This window comes from Lissotriton vulgaris, chromosome 1_1 (genome assembly GCF_964263255.1).
Source record: "Lissotriton vulgaris chromosome 1_1, aLisVul1.2, whole genome shotgun sequence".
Classification (NCBI taxonomy): domain Eukaryota; kingdom Metazoa; phylum Chordata; class Amphibia; order Caudata; family Salamandridae; genus Lissotriton; species Lissotriton vulgaris.
Window position 1 is genome coordinate 1,848,286,089 of NC_141685.1, and position 16,861 is coordinate 1,848,302,949.

The following is a 16,861-nucleotide window of genomic DNA, read 5'->3' on the forward strand; positions in this document are numbered from 1 at the left end:
TCTATGGGGGTTTCGGTGAGAATTACTCTGAGGCTGCTGGGCCTCATGGACTCCTGCACCCAGCTGGTAGATCATGCCAGATGGCATATTATGCGGGCTCTGCAGTGGGACCTGAAGTTCCAGTGGCAGCAGCATCAGGGGAATCTTTCCAATGTCGTCCAGATCTCCGAGGGGGCTGCAAGTCAGTTGCTGTGGTGGCTCACGAACCAGGATTGGGTCAACGGCAGATCCCTCTCCCTTCCCCAACCCGACTCCACAGTAGTGACGGATTCATCACTCCTTGGTTTGGGTGGCCACATGGGGGAGGCGGAGATCAGAGGCCTCTGGTCTCCGGCGGAGTCTGGGCTTCCACATCAAACTTCGGTCTTGGTTAAAACCTGTGAGGGGCTGTGTGAATCAAATGTTGGAGAGCATTTTTTAAGTCCCTGTTTTCCAGAGCAATGTCAACACCTGGTGGAGTGTGAGTTCTCTGACCCTGGGGAGCTCACACTGGAGGCAGACCTTTTGGTGGATTCCGAGGGTCTGAAGAAGCATCTGGGGGTGATCCTGAAGGAAGTGGCTCAGGTTTTCCCCAACCAAGTTAGGTAGGGAAAGATTGTGGTGGCCCAGATAGGTCCCAGAGTAATGGGAGGGGTGTAGGGTCCCATGTCCTGTCTCAGAGGAGAAGGAGTGGGAGGGAGCTGTGTGCCGAACTGCCCGAAACGCAGTCTCGAAGCCTGGTTGGTTCCATGAGCGAACACCAGGGGGGTGACCTGGTCTGTACAGGGAGGCCATCCCCCGAGGGGGGTCCCAAGGTGTCAGTTGAGCTGGCGGAGACTGCTGTAACCAGCATTCCACCAGCTCTGGTGTCTAGCAGCACTTCCCCAGTTGGGAGAGAGCATGGGTCCAGAGATGGGGGCGAAGGAGGACACAGTCCCCAGTGGAAGGACCAATGGGTCAGGGGTTGCCAGCTCTGAGGTCAGAGCACCCAAGGACTGACCCTGGTGAGGCCACTTCTGGCCTGGGAAGTCTTCATGCTCTGTCAGGTGGACAGGAGGCTGGAAACCTATGACAGGCAGACTCTTGCACAACTCCCCCATAAGACCTGGGTTGTCCGGCACAGGTCCAGCCTAAGGGTATAGACCCTGGGATTGAAGGCCAGGTTCAGTGTGTCATCCCTGATCTGGAGGGAGGGGCGACTGCTAGCAGGTGGGAGGCTGCATGGCCCCAGTTGGGGGAGCTGGGAGAGGGCAGCCTCACTCCTGACCCCTACCCTGTCTAAGGGTAAATACCCTAGGCTGGGATCACATTTGCAGGAAAGAACCCCTGAACTGGTGGGCGAATTGTGCAGGACACCTGCCTCAGGTGCCCTGACAATTCTGGAAGGAGGTACCGCTCCAGGTGGGAGGGTGCAGAGCTCCAAAGGGGGAGGACCGGGTATGGGAGAGCCCACCCCAGTCCCCTGTCCAGACTCCAGGTACAGACACTGGGCTGATGGGTCATCACTGAGCTGACTGGAAGGAGAGTGGACAAAGGGTGCCCGGCTCCTGCGGCCACTGCCCCCCACTCTCTGACACCACAAAAGTTGGTGAAGCATGAAAGGCCTGGGCTTGGATGTCATCACGAACAGCTGTCAGTGGCCACTGTGGTTTGCTGTCTTGGTGAACAGAGTTGCCCCTGGGATAGGGCCAGGTGTCGCACCCCTGGGGGTGGACTGGCCCCCACCACTGTGTTGGCCATATGGGTACAGTCTGCCTACTGGGAGACACCTGTGAGCAAGTTAAGGTTCTCTTCCAGGGGATCCTCATCAATGGTCATAAACACTTGAATATTCCCACCCAAGTGCGGGGACCCCGGAAAGTATATAAAAAATGATATATGAAAACATCTATATACAGCGATATATCATTTTTAAAAACAACCCTTGCAGCATCCTAGAAAAACAAAAGCATAAAAGGCTAAGCTATAATGTGAGACCATGTCTTTGCACATAAACAAACAAACCAGGAGGACCAAGAGGCACTTGAACTGCCTTTAATGAATAGCAGAAAAGTAGCCCCGCAAAGACACAGGCAGACATTGTTAGCCCATAGGCTGCATTGGAACTTCAATAGCCTAGAAATGAAAGCAAATCTAGTACATCAAAATCTGGCACTGTGCATTTAAGGCATCCATGACCTTTAGCTTCTCATTATGCCTCAGGGGTGATAGGTCAGTTGTTCTTTTCGGCTCCTTCAGTCAGGACCCTGGTTACTTAGCTCCACAGATTTTTTGACTTTTTTGTCAGAAAAGATCTATTTTTTTCACTAAACTTCATTTACTTTGACATTCAACACCTGTTTGAGTAAGAAACTACTCTTTTTCTGGCAGTTTGGCATTTTTTTTCCTCTCAGTGATGCCTTCTCAATTTGATTCTTCCCCTTCCTGTGGCAAAAAGAAGGCTAAAACAGACTCTCACTCTGTTTGTATTCGCTGCCTTTCTAATTCTCATGTTCCTGAGACCTGCCAAGACTGCCAAAATTGGTCAAGACGCACTCTCAAGGAGAGAGAAAGGATTCATCTTCATGGTCTCTCTGAGAAAAAGAAAGCAAAGTAAATTCCCGGTCTGTTCTCCTTCGGCATCTGGCTCGGCGTCGATGGCAACCCCTTGGACGGCGGCATTGCCATTGAGAGAAATATCGGAGCATTGGTCGTCTTCAAAAACTTCGAAACACAGAGGTATGTCAAATTCAACGTTGAATCCTCCACCATCAACTCAGAGACGGTCAAACGTCGAGGAACCGTTCTCCGCTAGAGCCGGTCCATCGCCCAGCATCGAGACATCTCTCTCTCTTTCGCCGCCGTTTCGAGGTTCAACGTCGATGCACAGTCCTCCATTGCCGTCAACCTGGCGACGGTTAGCGTCAAAGCCTATATCATCTGTGACTTCAAGAAGGGATTTGACGTCGAAGCAGACCCCTTTGTTTCAGTTCCTGAGACTGTGCTCATCTTCAAGGCCTAGATCATCTGCAACGTCGAGAAGGAATTCAACGTTGAAGCAGCAGACCCCTCTGTTGCAGCCCACGAGACGGCGCTCAACGTTGTGGCCTAGGTCCACGGTATGCAGAGAGGGTTCAATGTCAAGAAGATTCTCCACATCATTTTCTCCTTGTACGACATTGAGGATTTGTACTCCGTTGGCTACTCCTCTCCCGACGTGAAGCACAAGTCTCCATCTACGGGTCATTGGTCGACGTCGAAACAGAAGGCGGCTACACTATCTCCGACGTCGAGGACAAGATCTCCTTCAGTGGACTCTCACATCTTAGTAGCACATAGCCGCTTGACGTCGAGACACTCTCAGCTCTCGATGTCGAAACATCATTCGACCTCGGTGAGACACTGCTCTGCATCGAAGGACCTCTCTGACACTTCAGTGTCGAGGGTAGGATTGCCCCAGATTATCTCTACGTCAAGAAGTTACTCTCCTCCGTCTCCTGAACGGTGAGTGCAAAAATTCACTCTGCAGACCAACATTCCACATACACAATGAGAAGAGCACAAATCTTCTTCTGTTCATCTTTCTCCCAGTTGGCTCCTCCCAGTACACCACTGGCAGAAAACGTCGCCTGCACAGGTCCAACAGCCTCTGGATGAGATCCACCTCCCATAGCCGTCACAAGAAACAAAGATCACCTTCTTGGTCTTCCTCCTCCACTCATTCTTCTAAGAAGGATTACTCACCCACACTGACGGACAGTCCACCCTCCAGAGTTTCACCTGTGGACGACATCAACACCTTTCATGATGTCCTGGCAAGAGGGGCACGAAAGTTGATTATTGAGATGTCCACTCCTCAAGCGTCTAGTCTGTCATTTTTTAGACTCTACATCAGAGGTCTGTGTAGAGGCCTCTGCTGCCATTGGTTCCTAGCCTTTTGACACAGTCATGGGCATTTTCCTTTCCCCAGCAGTGCTCAAAATGGCTCCGGCAAGGATCCTAAAGAAATGAAGACCATCAGAGCAAGTTCCTCTGTTCCTCAGGGTGGACCCCCCCCCCACCACATTCAATGATTATTGCTGCTGTAAAAAAATACCCACGCCGTATCCTTTTCCTTAATGGTCCTTCCGGACAAGGAGAGCAGAGCTCAAGATTAACAGCGAAGGAGAGCTTGCGACTCTGCAGCTGCATCCTTAAAAGTGTCAGGTGCTGCAGCCCTTTTGAGACGTTAAGATAGGGCTTTGTGGGATTCACTAGAGCGTTTCAAAGACCGACTGCCCAAAGAGAACCACCAGGAGGGAGCTCTTGTTGCGAATCAGATGATCAGTGCAGCAGCTGATAGAGCACATTTAGCTGTGCATTCCTAGTCGCAGCGGCTTACATCCTTGAAGCCGGAACCCAACAGTGCACCTTGAACCTTCTGTTTTCTGGGAATTCTCTTTTTGGTTCTCACCAAGATGAAGGGATGCCCAGAATGAAATCCGAACTGGACACTTGAGGCTGTGGGTTTAGAAAAGAGGACGGAATTCAGATGCCATACAGGCCTTATGATCGCAGACCGTTCCATCAGAGCGTTTAAGCCTCTCAGTGGTCTCAGAGGCAAGCAGTATCACCAGTCCAAGTCACACTATCAAGGACGTCGACCTTCCAGGGTTTGAGGTGAACCCTGACAGCCCTAATCCACGGCCAAGAACACTGCCTAGCGATGAACAATCACTTCCTCCATTGCCGTTACCCACTCCCGGTGGGAGGAAGTATTGCCTACTATGTAGAAGAGTGGTGCAGCATTAAAAACGATTAATGGGTGCTGAATATACTGTAAAATGGATATGCTCTACGTTTCCGTACTTCTCCAGTAAAGACCAGCTCACTTACTGACTTTGGTGCATCAAGCGGTGTCCACTCTCTTACAGAAATTAGCCATAGAAGAAGTTCCTCCATCATAAGGAGGAAAAGTCATCCGAAAAGAAACATTTCGTATGCTGGCGCTCCATCTAATAAATCCCCATCGTCAGAAAGGGGAGTGGATGTGCTCGATAGACAACCATGATGTGTACTTCCATGATCAATTGCTCAGAGACACCGGAGGTTTATGCGCTTCATGGTAGGCTCCAAGTACAGAGTCCTGCCATTCTGCCTAAAATCTGCACCTCGAGTTTTCTCATGGCAGTAGTAGCCGCTGCTCTAGGTCGCCAAGGTCTGTTCGTCGATCCATACCTCGACCACTGGCTCCTATAGAGTTCATCTCCTCTAACGGTGAAAGGCCACTATTGAATCTGCCTGAACTTACTAAATGCTTGGGCCCTCATGTCAATATGGAGAAATCAATCCATCAGCCCACTCAAAGAATAAATTACCTGGGTGCTACTCTGGACTCCATTACAGGAAATGTGTCCCCTTCGGAGGAGAGACTATTATCAATCATAGGTAGTGCAGCTTTCTGCGTGGTTGTTGGCCTAGGCCCTAGAGGGTGGGGAGGTATTATTTTCCATGATTACCCGCTTCCTAGACCTCCCCAACCCACAATGGATCCTACGGCACCTTGCTGTAATTTTGGGGGGGGGGGGGGGGGGGGAGTTAGAATTTCAGCAGAACCAGGAACTCCAGTTTCTACTCTACATTAGCCGCAGCTCAACTTGAATTTCTATCTTATAGAGCATATGACATTAATAGTACCTTTAGTCATCAGCCAAGGGAGAGGGCCCAGCCCAGCCTCGTACAGTCTCAGACGCCTCGTGGGCGGTCTCTGCATCACAGGGTGCGCGACACGCTCTGGCTTGTGGGGGGTGTAGTCCTTAGGAGTGCCGTTCTCTTCGCTGCGATGGCTTGCAGGCCAATGTGGCGTCTAGGAAGCCGTTCCCCACACGGCGGGAGGAAGAAGGTAAGTGCAGCGGCTGTTTCCCTCACGGCGAGTGTTGCTGCTGGAACAAGTTCCCCTCGACCACAGGGCTATTGCGCGGCTCTTATCGCGCCTCATGGCGCGGTCTCTGCGTCACAGGGTGCACGACACGCTCTGGCTTGTGGGAGGTGTAGTCCTTAGGAGTGCCCTTTCCCTCACGGCGATGGCTTGCAGGTCAATGTGGCGTCTAGGAAGCCGTTCCCCTCACGTCGCCAGGAAGAAGGTAAGTGCAGCGGCCTTTTCCCTCACGGCGATTGTTGCTGCTGGAACAAGTTAAATACTTTCAATGGTGCCTTTACATAAGCCAGACATCTTTATGCCAAACTACCAGAGGGTTAAGGACAGGTTACTTTAGTGACTTTTATGGTTCATCTTGACAAGGTTGTATTTATTATTTGACTGGGACTGCCACCCCTCTCAACTAATAACCCAATTTCTTTCACGGAGAAAATGCAGGGAAATTACCATTTTTCAAGTAACATCACAGCACCTAAAAAAATGGTTTGATTGTCACTTTTGTGGCATTATAGCAGTGTATAACTGTATTTCAAATCGAGCCTTTACGTTAAGACTTCAAATAGAAGCCTTACGCAATTGGAGTAATTTGGAAGGGGATGTATTTCTGTGTGTTTGTGTTTCTGAAAAAAAACAAGTTTTTGTGTGTGTGAAAGAAACATTAACACTGTATTTTCTCTTCTTCTTATACTATAGTCCAGAAGGCCAGCCTACCCTTCTTCCACCTGAACATGTGCAAGAATTGAACTGGAGATCTACAGGCATGCTGAATTGTATTCAGAGGTTTTTTGCTCATCACATGATAGAGACTTATGGTTGTGACTATTCGACAAGTGGGCTTTCGTTGGACACACTTCATTCTAAGCTTAAATCCTTCTTGGAACTCCGTACAGTAGATGGACCTAGACATGATACCTATATTCTATACTACAGTGGACACTCCCACGGTAGTGGAGAATGGGCATTAACAGGTAAGCAGTTAGGTGTGCAATTAATTTCAAAAGCACTTCTTATTAGGTTATAATTTTAATTTTGTCTTTAAAGAGTAAATCTACGTTTCAGACCAGTACAACTGCAAGTAATTCTGTACAACTCAAAAAAAAATTCTCTCTCTCACCCTAGCTAGTTATTTATTGATAGGTATGTTGGTCTCTTTACTTGAAGAAAGCAGCTAGTATTCTAATGCGGCAGTGGCCGTATCTCTTTCAACTTAATAACATTTTTAAAGTCTGAGATTTACAAGCGGAGCTGTGAGTGACTTGTGCTGATCGAGGAATTAAATCATTGTGTAATACTACTAGTAAATTCAATATGCCGCATCACAATTTCTGTAGTGCTTTAGATGACCGTAGTTTGACTTTCTAACAATCCGTGCTCGACTTTCCATACTAGAATCTTTTTTGTTATTGTATGGCACTGTGGGCTACCTCACACTAACCTGCCTCTGCATTATTTGGTGCGCTACACAGTATAGGGTTACCCTGTGTTCTTCAGAACCTTGGTAAAGTATAGAACACATATAAATGTGTTCTATTGGATCAACTTTGAAATAAAATTCACTCAGTACATTTTAATATATATCCTCCTACTTAGCCAAAGTAGTTCCTACACCTTTCACATAAACACAGACAAATGTTTTTTTGTTTGTTTTATGTTTTTATTACGTGACTGTCTATGTATTTGTGACAGGACTAGGCGCCATTTTGTCTCATTGGGGATGTATGTATTCTGCACTCACATAAAGGGGAATTATGTTTGAAAGTTGATCTTACAAAAGCACTCTACATATGTTCAGCCGGATTGGCAGGCCTTGCGAGACACTTTATTTGCTTTTTAAGATGCAGGGACCTTGGAGTATCTATCTAATCTATCGATCTTATCTATCTATATCCGGATTAAACACCTTGCCTCAACCCTAAAAGACATTTAGGACTTTGGATTTGTGAGCCACAATGCATCTGTGAGAGCAGGTTAGAAGTCTGTCACACAACAGGTTTGATCATGAAAGACTAGTATGGCTGTTTGAAATTCATCACGTCTGATCAGTGACTCAGAAATCGTAGTTCAGCTAGGCATAATTATTCATTGTACAGTGCAGGAGCGATTTTGTAAAATCAGTCCAGTACTATACAGTTATGAGTAGAACCTCATGGAATGGTGATTTGCCATGTTGGGCCGGTCCCCACTACCATTCTGTTCGCTCCACTGTATAACCGCACGGAATCCACTGTCCCATCTGAATTTACCACCTGCTTTGAGCAGGTGATAAACGTATGCAAGTACTGGTCTGTGGGATGGGTGTGAGGGAAGGGGGTGTGTGGTGTAAGGAAGGCAAGAGGAAGTGTTTTTAGCAGGGGAAGCATTCTATGTTCGTTCCCCCTGTTACAAACAAAAATATGAGGCTGGTCTGCTGCTGCATGTTCTCTAGTAGGGGATCTCTGTGTATAGTCATGATCTAGTGAATAGTCCGGCTCATGAGCGTGGACCCCGGAGCAATCAGAAATAATCTCTTAAGTTGTCAAAAAATGCAGACCTGCACAGACACTTAAGAGAGAATTTAAAGACTTATAATGCAGCCTATATCCACAGGCTACACTGTCCAGTACTTCAACTAGAAATTCCACCAAAACCACAAGCAGCACTGCCTGTCCAGTTTTTCCCCACAGAGAAAACTTTTCCTATTCTCACAAAAGCCTCTGAAATGATAGAGATGAAGGGGTGGACAGACAAGCCCCGTAGGCTGCCATTATGTGGCTCAGAGAGGGATACTGTGCCTTTAAGAAAATTTCCAGAACTTTCTCAGTATCCCAGGATGCACAACAGGTCCCTTTTACTTTCAGTTCTTTTTTCGGGCTCCTGCTAGCAGGACCCTGGAGCATTGAGCTCTCCCTTTTTTGGGTTTATTAAGAATTTTTGCACTTTTTAAGTGTTTAAGTGTTTTCACACGACATATTTTGGTGCCCTCTTCCTTTTTCTTTCATCTGAGCACTCTATTTTTGTCAAACATGCCTGCATTATTTGATAAATGCCCTGAGTGCTCTAGGAAGAAGGCCAAGTCTGATCCACATGAACTGTGTATCCTATGTCTCCCCTCTTCTCATTTACCTGAGAAGTGTGAGAACTGCCAATCTTTCACCACCAGGACCCTGAAAGACAGAAGGAAGATCAGGCTCCAGGGACTGGAAGAAAGGAGGCTGGCAGAGTCAAGGTGGGTCTGGAAAGGCTGGATCTGCTCCATCTGCACGTGCTGAGGCCTCTGGGGGGGACCCCCAGCGTCAAGAAGGCCAGAAAGTGTCGCCATTCTCCGTCGATAGCATCGACGACGGCATCGAGAGGCATGAAGGCGGTCTGTTCCCCTTCTCCCCAGGGCTCTGGGTCGAGACGAGGGGACTGACGAGACCACCGTCGAGATCGCAGCCGAAGACTTCATCATCTTCGTCGTCATCATCTTCAACCTCGTCGTGGACTCGTCGGCGTCGAAGACTCCAGCTGGCGTCGGCGCTCGCCGTCGAGGCAACACCGCCGTTCACCGTCGACTCGAAGGTCAGCGTCGAAGGAGATCACAGACGTCGAAGCGGAAAAGACGTTCGACGTTGAAGAGACGGTCATTAGCGCCGAGACGGAGAAGCCAGTAGTTTAGGCATAGGTCGTCTACGTCGAGACGGCGTTCGTCGACGCCAAGGAGGCGTTCTTCGACGCCGAGGAGGCGCTTAGCGCCGAAAAGGAAAAGATCTTCCTCCAGGAGGCATTCTGGAGCCAGGTGTCCTTCCAGGTCATCTGGGGCAAGACAGCGACGTCGGTCACCGACAGGGGGCGCTGCCTCTCGATCGCCTACGCCCAGGAAGAAGACGACGGAGACACCGGGCTCGGTGTACTCTGAGGTGTACTCGCCTCCTAAGCAGAGGTCGCCTAGTCCTCATCCTCCACTGCCGAAGGATCCGCCGTCGCGCACTCCTTCGCCGCCTCTTCCGGTTATTCCGCCACAGTTGCCGCATCCGGTGCCAGATGTCGCCGTCTATCATCGACGAGATCCAGACGACGCCATAGGAGGGGTCGGTCTCGGTACAGCACGGGGTAGTCCAGTGCGAGGTACTATTCTCCGACCTTATCTGAATCCCCTCAGACGAGGGTATCTCCGGTGGACGACGTGGTGTCCTTTCAGGAGGTCTTGCTGAGGGGTGCTAACAAGCTGGGTTTCACGCTGACCCTGCCCACGCCCACGACTTCTGTCATCTTTGAGACGCTTCACAAGAAACACCTGTCTCGGCCTCTATTGCCCTTGGTTCTGGGGTTAGTGGAACTAGCAATGGTGCTCTTTCTCACTCCAGCAGTGACGAAGGCAGCCCCCTCGAGGCTACAGACAAAGTACAAGGCACCTGATACGGACCCGGCTTTCCTCCGGACGGATCCCATGCCGGATTCCATGATAGTGAAGGCGGCGAGAAAGCAGCACGCCACCACTCCATCGTCAAATGTGCCTCCGGACAAGGAGAGTCGCTGGTTGGACTCAGCGGGCAGGAAGGTATGCGGGACGGCCGCTACCTCCTTGAAGGCTGCTGGCGCTTCAGCACTGTTGGGGCGTTATGATCGGGCCCTGTGGGAGTCCCACCAACAGTTCTCAGACCTCCTCCCTCGGGAGAAGAAGAGGGACTTTATGGAGATCCTGAACGAGGGGATGCTGGTGTCAAATCAGCTCATCAGTGCTGCTGCGGATTCGTCAATCCTGGCAGCCCATTATTGCTGCCATGGTATCAACCAGAGGCGACACGCTTGGCTTAGGTTGACGTCGTTAAAGCCCGAGGCCCAGCAGAGGGTGGCCAATCTGCCCTTCTCGGGGGAGACCCTCTTCGGAAAGCACGCTGATGACGAGATGGCCCGCATGAAGGCGGACACCGAGACTCTGACAGCGGTGTGCTTGGAGAAGCCCAAGGAACAGAAAAAAAACTACTGCCCGTTCCAAAGATGGTACGGGGCGCAAGGTAGAGGGCGAGGACAGCAGTCTGGACCGCAACAACAGCAGCAATTCCAGAGGAAGCCCTTCCAGAAGCGTCAGAAGAGCAGGGGTGGTCAGCAATCTGCCACCACGTCCAAAGGCCCAGCCGGGTCTCGGCCCTGAGCGGTTACTTTCCCGTCATCCGTTACCCGCTCCGGTGGGGGGGAAGCGTTCAATATTTTCTGGCAGAGTGGAGAAAAATTGCTCAGGACAAGTGGGTGCTGAATATTGTTTGCAATGGATACAGTCTTCGGTTCATCAGCCCGCCTCCAGCAATTCCACCGATCAGCTCTCAGTTTCAACTGCGCCAGCTCCAGGCAGAGGACGATACCCTGTTAAGGAAAATGGCTATAGAAGACGTCCCTCTGTCTCAAACTGGAAGAGGTCTGTACTCACGGTTCTTTCTGGTTCGCAAGAAGGACAAGAACGAGTTCAGGCCCATTCTGGATTTGCGACAAGCAAACAAGTGGATTCACAGAGAGAAATTTTGCATGCTGTCGTTGCATCAGATTTATCCTAGGCTGGCTATGTGCTATAGACCTACAGGATACGTACTTCCATGTGCCCATTGTACAGAAACACAGGAAGTTCCTGCGATTCCAAGTTGGCGCCAATCATTATCAATACACAGTACTACCATTCGGGCTGAAGTCTGCACCCAGGACGTTTTCGAAGTGTATGGCAGTGGTAGCGGTACACCTGAGGAAGAACAAGGTGTTTGTCTACCCATAACTGGACGATTGGTTGATCAAGGCCTCCTCCTTCTCGGAAGCTCAAGCGCACTTCCGGAAGACGTGCGTTCTCTTGAACAAACTGGGGTTGCACATCAACATGTTCAAGTCTGTCCCGACTCTGGTCCAGTGCATTCAGTACTTGGGAGCCTCCATCAACACACTGTCGGCAAGCGTGTCTCCTTCGGAGGAAAGACGATTATCACTCCTTCGGAAGGCTCAGGCTCTTATGACCGCTCCATCTACAACAGTGAGGACGGTGTCTTCTCTACTGGGGTCGATGGCCTCTTGTATCTTCCTCACGCCACACGGACGGCTGCACATGAGACCGCTGCAGGAATGCTTGGAGGATCAATGGAATCAGAGGAAAGGGTCTTGGGATGACAAGAAATGACTGTCTCAGCATGCTCTTCAGTCTCTGAAATGGTGGTGTTCAGCGGAGAATCTCTTCAGATGGGTTCCCTTCCACAAGGACATTCCGCACGGACTATCGTGACGGATCCGTCTCTCCATGGCTTGGGGAGCGCATTCTGGAGACTTACAGATTCAAGGAACGTGGTCCCCGACCGAGTCCACGTATCATATCAATTTTCTGGAACTCAGAGCTGTTCATTTGGCACTGAAGGCCTTTCATCTGTCCTTCCAGACCAATTCTCTGTTTGTACAGACAGACAATACGACCTCGATGTATTACCTCAACAAGCTGGGGAGTTCGAGATCGGGTACCCTGTCGCAGGAGGCGCAGGCGATCTGGCACTGGCTGCTAGCCAGAGGACTGACGATAACGGCTACACATCTGCCAGATGTGCAGAATGTTCAGGCGGACGCACTGAGCAGACTGAGTTAGGAAAACCACGAATGTGTCCTAAACGACAAAGTACTAGGAGAAGTCTTCGCAAGGTTGGGGACTTTAGACGTAGATCTATTCGCCACCGCCGAAAACAGCAAATGCCGAGACTTCGCCTCCAGGTACTACCAGCAGGGGACGCTGGGGAATGCGTTATGGATCAACTGGTCGAACAGCTTGCTGTACGCTTTTCCACCCATTCCCCTGATTCCGGCGGTGCTCATCAAGCTGTCCCAGTCCAGGGCGTGGATGATCCTGATTGCCCCTGAATGGCCCAGGCAGTGGTGGTTCACGGACCTGCTTCACCGGTCTCTCCTTCCTCACATACGGCTGCCGTGCCGGCCGGACCTTCTCACGAAGTTCGGTGGGCAGATGGTGCACCCCAACCTCTCGTCTTTGAGTTTGACGGCATGGCTCCTGAGAGAGTGCAATATGGCTATTTTAATCTACCAGAAGATTGTATGGACATACTGAAGGAGGCTAAGCGACCTACCACTAGGACTTCCTATGCTTACAAGTGGAATAGATTCTGCATCTGGTGCAAGTCCAAGAACTATAATCCAACAACATGTAAGGAAGATGTCATCCTTCCGTATCTTCTACATTTGGCGCAGTCTGGCCTTAATTTCCATTCCATTAAGGTTCATCTTGCTGCGCTGACTGACTACAGGAAATGCCCTTCACAGACTTCCTTCTTCCAGATCCCTGTGGTCAAGGACTTTTTGGAAGGCTTGAAGAAAGTGTTCCCTCCTGTCCGGCTTCCTTCGCCTTCATGGGAATTGAATGTGGTGCTGTCCAGATTGATGAAGGAGCCTTTTGAACTTACTCATAAGGCTTCGTTGCAGCACCTGTCCTGGAAGGGGGCGTTCTTCGTGGCCATCACATCGGCCCGCAGGGTGAGTGAAATTCAGACGTTGTGTTGCCAAGAACCTTACACTGTATTTCATGCTGCTAAGGTTGTTATGCTTTGAACCATACACCAGATGCTGAGGTTTAGTAGCAGTGGTTATTTGTACATCTCTGAATTTGTGGGCGCCCATACTAGCATGTGATTCAGAGAACACTTTTGAAAATGTCTTCTTTCTCATACACTGGCTTACAGAAGGCAGAAATGCAGAGAAATCCAGCTGGTAATAACAAATGTTCTTTGCCGTGTTACCACACATTTCCCAAAAAATGATGGTAACCCACATTTTTGGCTGGGCCTGGCACCTGCGACCCAATACACCCATAAATGCAAACTGGAGACAACCTACTTTACCAGCAGAAACCATGCTTTCTCTGCAGTGTGGTTAGCTGTGGACTTGGGGCCCAAGCTCAGCTGGCACTTAGGGAAACCTACTACTCTCGCACATTTCTGAAAATGAGACACCTGGAAGAGTCCAGGGTGGCTTTACCAGTGGTGTACTGTTGTCATCGGATGACATGTGGGAACTGCTTGTGGTAGGAAATTTGTGGATCCCACCGATTCCAAACCTTTCTAGCACAGAAATGTAGCCAAGGTTTGTGAAGCCTTTGTATCAGAAAACCTTGAGAGGCCCATGCAAGCCACTCCACTGTGGGGGGCCCTTGTTGCCCAGTTCTTAAAAATGTTCGGGTTTGAAAGGTTTCCATGGGTGGCAGCATAGATAAGTCCCAAAATCCAGATCTACCCACATTTCTTTCAGTGGAAAAATTTGAATTGTCCATGTGACTTTTTGTGCCCTATTCTATCACTGGAGCTAGACCCCACCACACATATTGTACCATTTTTATGTGAAGACATGTGGAAACTCCTAGTGGTTGAGAATTTCTTGATCACAACAGATTCCAGTAATTTCCATTACAACGTGTAAATACATGAGTGATCTTACCCATTAACACAAATTTTCAGGTTTTGCAGGGCAACGTGGGAAAGTAAATTTGATCAAGTTACACTACCCTGGACAACTCTGGGTATTCAGTTCCCAAAAATGTGAGGGGTTGTTACTGTACTTTCAAAGTAAAACCACCACTTACACAGGTTGCTTTTGGCATCTGCAAAAGTGCTAGCTTCATAGAGCAAATACTAATCACAGTATCAGAATTTTGAACCCAAGACTACTGAAGGTTATCCATAAAGCCACAGCAAGGCAACAACCACTTATTGGGCCATTCACACTCCATTAACACGCCACACACAGGATTTTAATACTACTACCACCCACAGGCCCAATCCCCCACAACAGTACACTAACATCAACATACCGTTGCCATTCATTGCACTTGTGCTCATGATGGAACCATTCCATCATGAGCACAAAAGGGGTTAACTATATATAACAAGGTGTATTGATGAATCAGTGGCTGTGTGAGTGCCTGTATGGATGATTCAGTGGGTGTATGACTGACCGAATAAGTGAATGATTAGCTGTCTCAGTGAATGTATGGGAGAGTAACTAGGTTTTGGGAACGTCTCTATCATTCTGTCAGATGGTGTCTAAGTGGCTGTATGGGCTGGTGAGTGCATACGTGAGTGGCTGGATGGGTGATTGATTGGGTGTATGAGTGTCTGCATGGCTGGGTGAGAGGGTGTATGACTGCCTGCATGGATGAGTGAGTGGGAGAGTCAGTGGCTGTATGGGTTAGTGAGTGTGTAAGTGAGAGGCTGTTTAGCTGACTGTGTGTATGGGCGTGTCGGTGAGTGAATACATTTGTCATTGGTATATGGGTGAGTAACTGGCTATGTAAAAGGCAGTATAGATGAGTGTTGGAGTATACAAGTGACTGTGTGAGAGAGGGATTGTGATTGCTGTAAATGTGAGTGTGAGTGTGATTGTGTCAGTGACTGTACAGGTCAGTGAGCTTGTTAGTATCTGTATGAACACATGAGTGAGTGTATATAACTGCGAAGGTGAGTACATGGCTGTGTGAGTGACTCTAGGTGATTGAGTAGGTGTGTGAGTAGGTCTATGGGTGACTGACACCTACTTGCTTTTTTTCTTACACTTGGCTGCCCTATCATTTATTGCAGATGTCTGGTAACCTGATATACTTTACTGTCCAGTTCTATTAGCTATATAGCATTTAAAACTACGTTTTGGCATCTGTCTCCAACCCTATGAGATAAGAAGCTGATGAATCAGTAAATACTCACCAGGGCAAGTACTTGCTGCGTTTCTACTCCATGTTTCAGCTAAACGTATACCCTGCATGTCTGATGCAGATTTTACAGAATGTTGATGGATAGTTCTAGTATACTTTTTGAATCTCAAGTTTGAGTAAAGTCCAAAAGGACAAAGAACAAAACTATTTTGAGTTGACCTAACAAAGTAAACCGTTCAAGTCTGAATGGTTGCTACATTTCATGATTTCCATCTGATTGGCAAGTGAAACGGTCTGTTTAGTAAAAGTTTGTTTTTCCTCTGCAGGTGGTGAGACGTTCCGTCTGGACACACTTTTGGAATGGTGGAGGGAAAAGAATGGCATTTTTTGTTCTCGACTTATAATTGTTCTTGATTGTGAAAATTCTCAACCGTGGGTAAAAGACGTTAAAAAAGTTAGTAACCTTTACATTGCTGTCCAAGGAGCAGAAATGACAAAAATTGTAGATGTTGAGGATGCAGATTTTCCTCAAATAGGAGATTTCACTAAAGAATGGGTGGAATACAACTGTAACCCAGAAAATAACATCAGCTGGTCTGAAAAAGGGCGTATGGTGAAAGCAGTGTATGGGGTGTCAAGACACTGGAGTGATTATTCTCTACATTTACCAACAGAAAGCGACATTGCCAAGCACTGGATGATTTATTTCCCACGCATTGCATATCCATTGGTACATTTAGCAAACTGGTTTTGTGGTCTAAATCTTTTCTGGGTTTGCAAGACCTGCTACAAATGCATGAAACGATTAAAAATGAATTGGTTTCTACCTGCTGTGCTGGACACAGGGCAAGGCTTTAAGCTTGTGAAATCCCATCTGAAATCTAGAGCAACTTGATAGACCTCAAATGTTTTGCTTGAAAGCCTTTGTTCTTATTTTTCCATGAATGGTTAAACAAGGTTCTCTTAAATGGCAAAGCTACTGCGGTAGCCAAGTCCTTTTTCATCTTAGGCAGCACTCCAGGACACTTGTTAAATATTTTACTGCACAAAGTGGTATGGTACCATTGTATGTAAACTTTGTTACTCAATTGTATATAAATATGTAAAACATGTAAATTAAAAATACTTTTGAAAAAAAAAATTATTGTGCATCCGCACGAGTTTGCATTTATTCCACTAATGTGACTTTGAAGTTTTTTCTGGCACTGGGTTAGGGTTTCTTGTGGATGCTCAAGTGTGTGTCTGAAATAAAAATGTTCCCGTTTTGTCATTGTTCCTATTCAAAGTTGCATGTCCGTTACCAGATTTATAATGTGCCTATAGGGGGTATAAAAATAGAAGACTTTTTAGAGTGT

At 48.2% G+C, this 16,861-nt stretch overlaps 1 protein-coding gene across 2 annotated transcripts in view; it reads left to right on the forward strand.

Annotated features, from left to right (window-relative positions):
- The window catches only part of TMEM168 (transmembrane protein 168), a 157,454-nt gene extending 140,807 nt beyond the window's left edge, over positions 1-16,647 (forward strand). For both annotated transcript variants that reach the window (XM_086919326.1, XM_086919329.1), the window contains 2 exons: positions 6,569-6,843; positions 15,833-16,647. In XM_086919326.1, the coding sequence (XP_086775452.1) occupies positions 6,569-6,843; positions 15,833-16,401 (844 nt within the window). In that variant the 3' untranslated portion in view covers positions 16,402-16,647. The remainder of the gene's footprint in view (positions 1-6,568; positions 6,844-15,832) is intronic.
- The last annotated feature ends 214 nt before the right edge of the window (positions 16,648-16,861 follow it).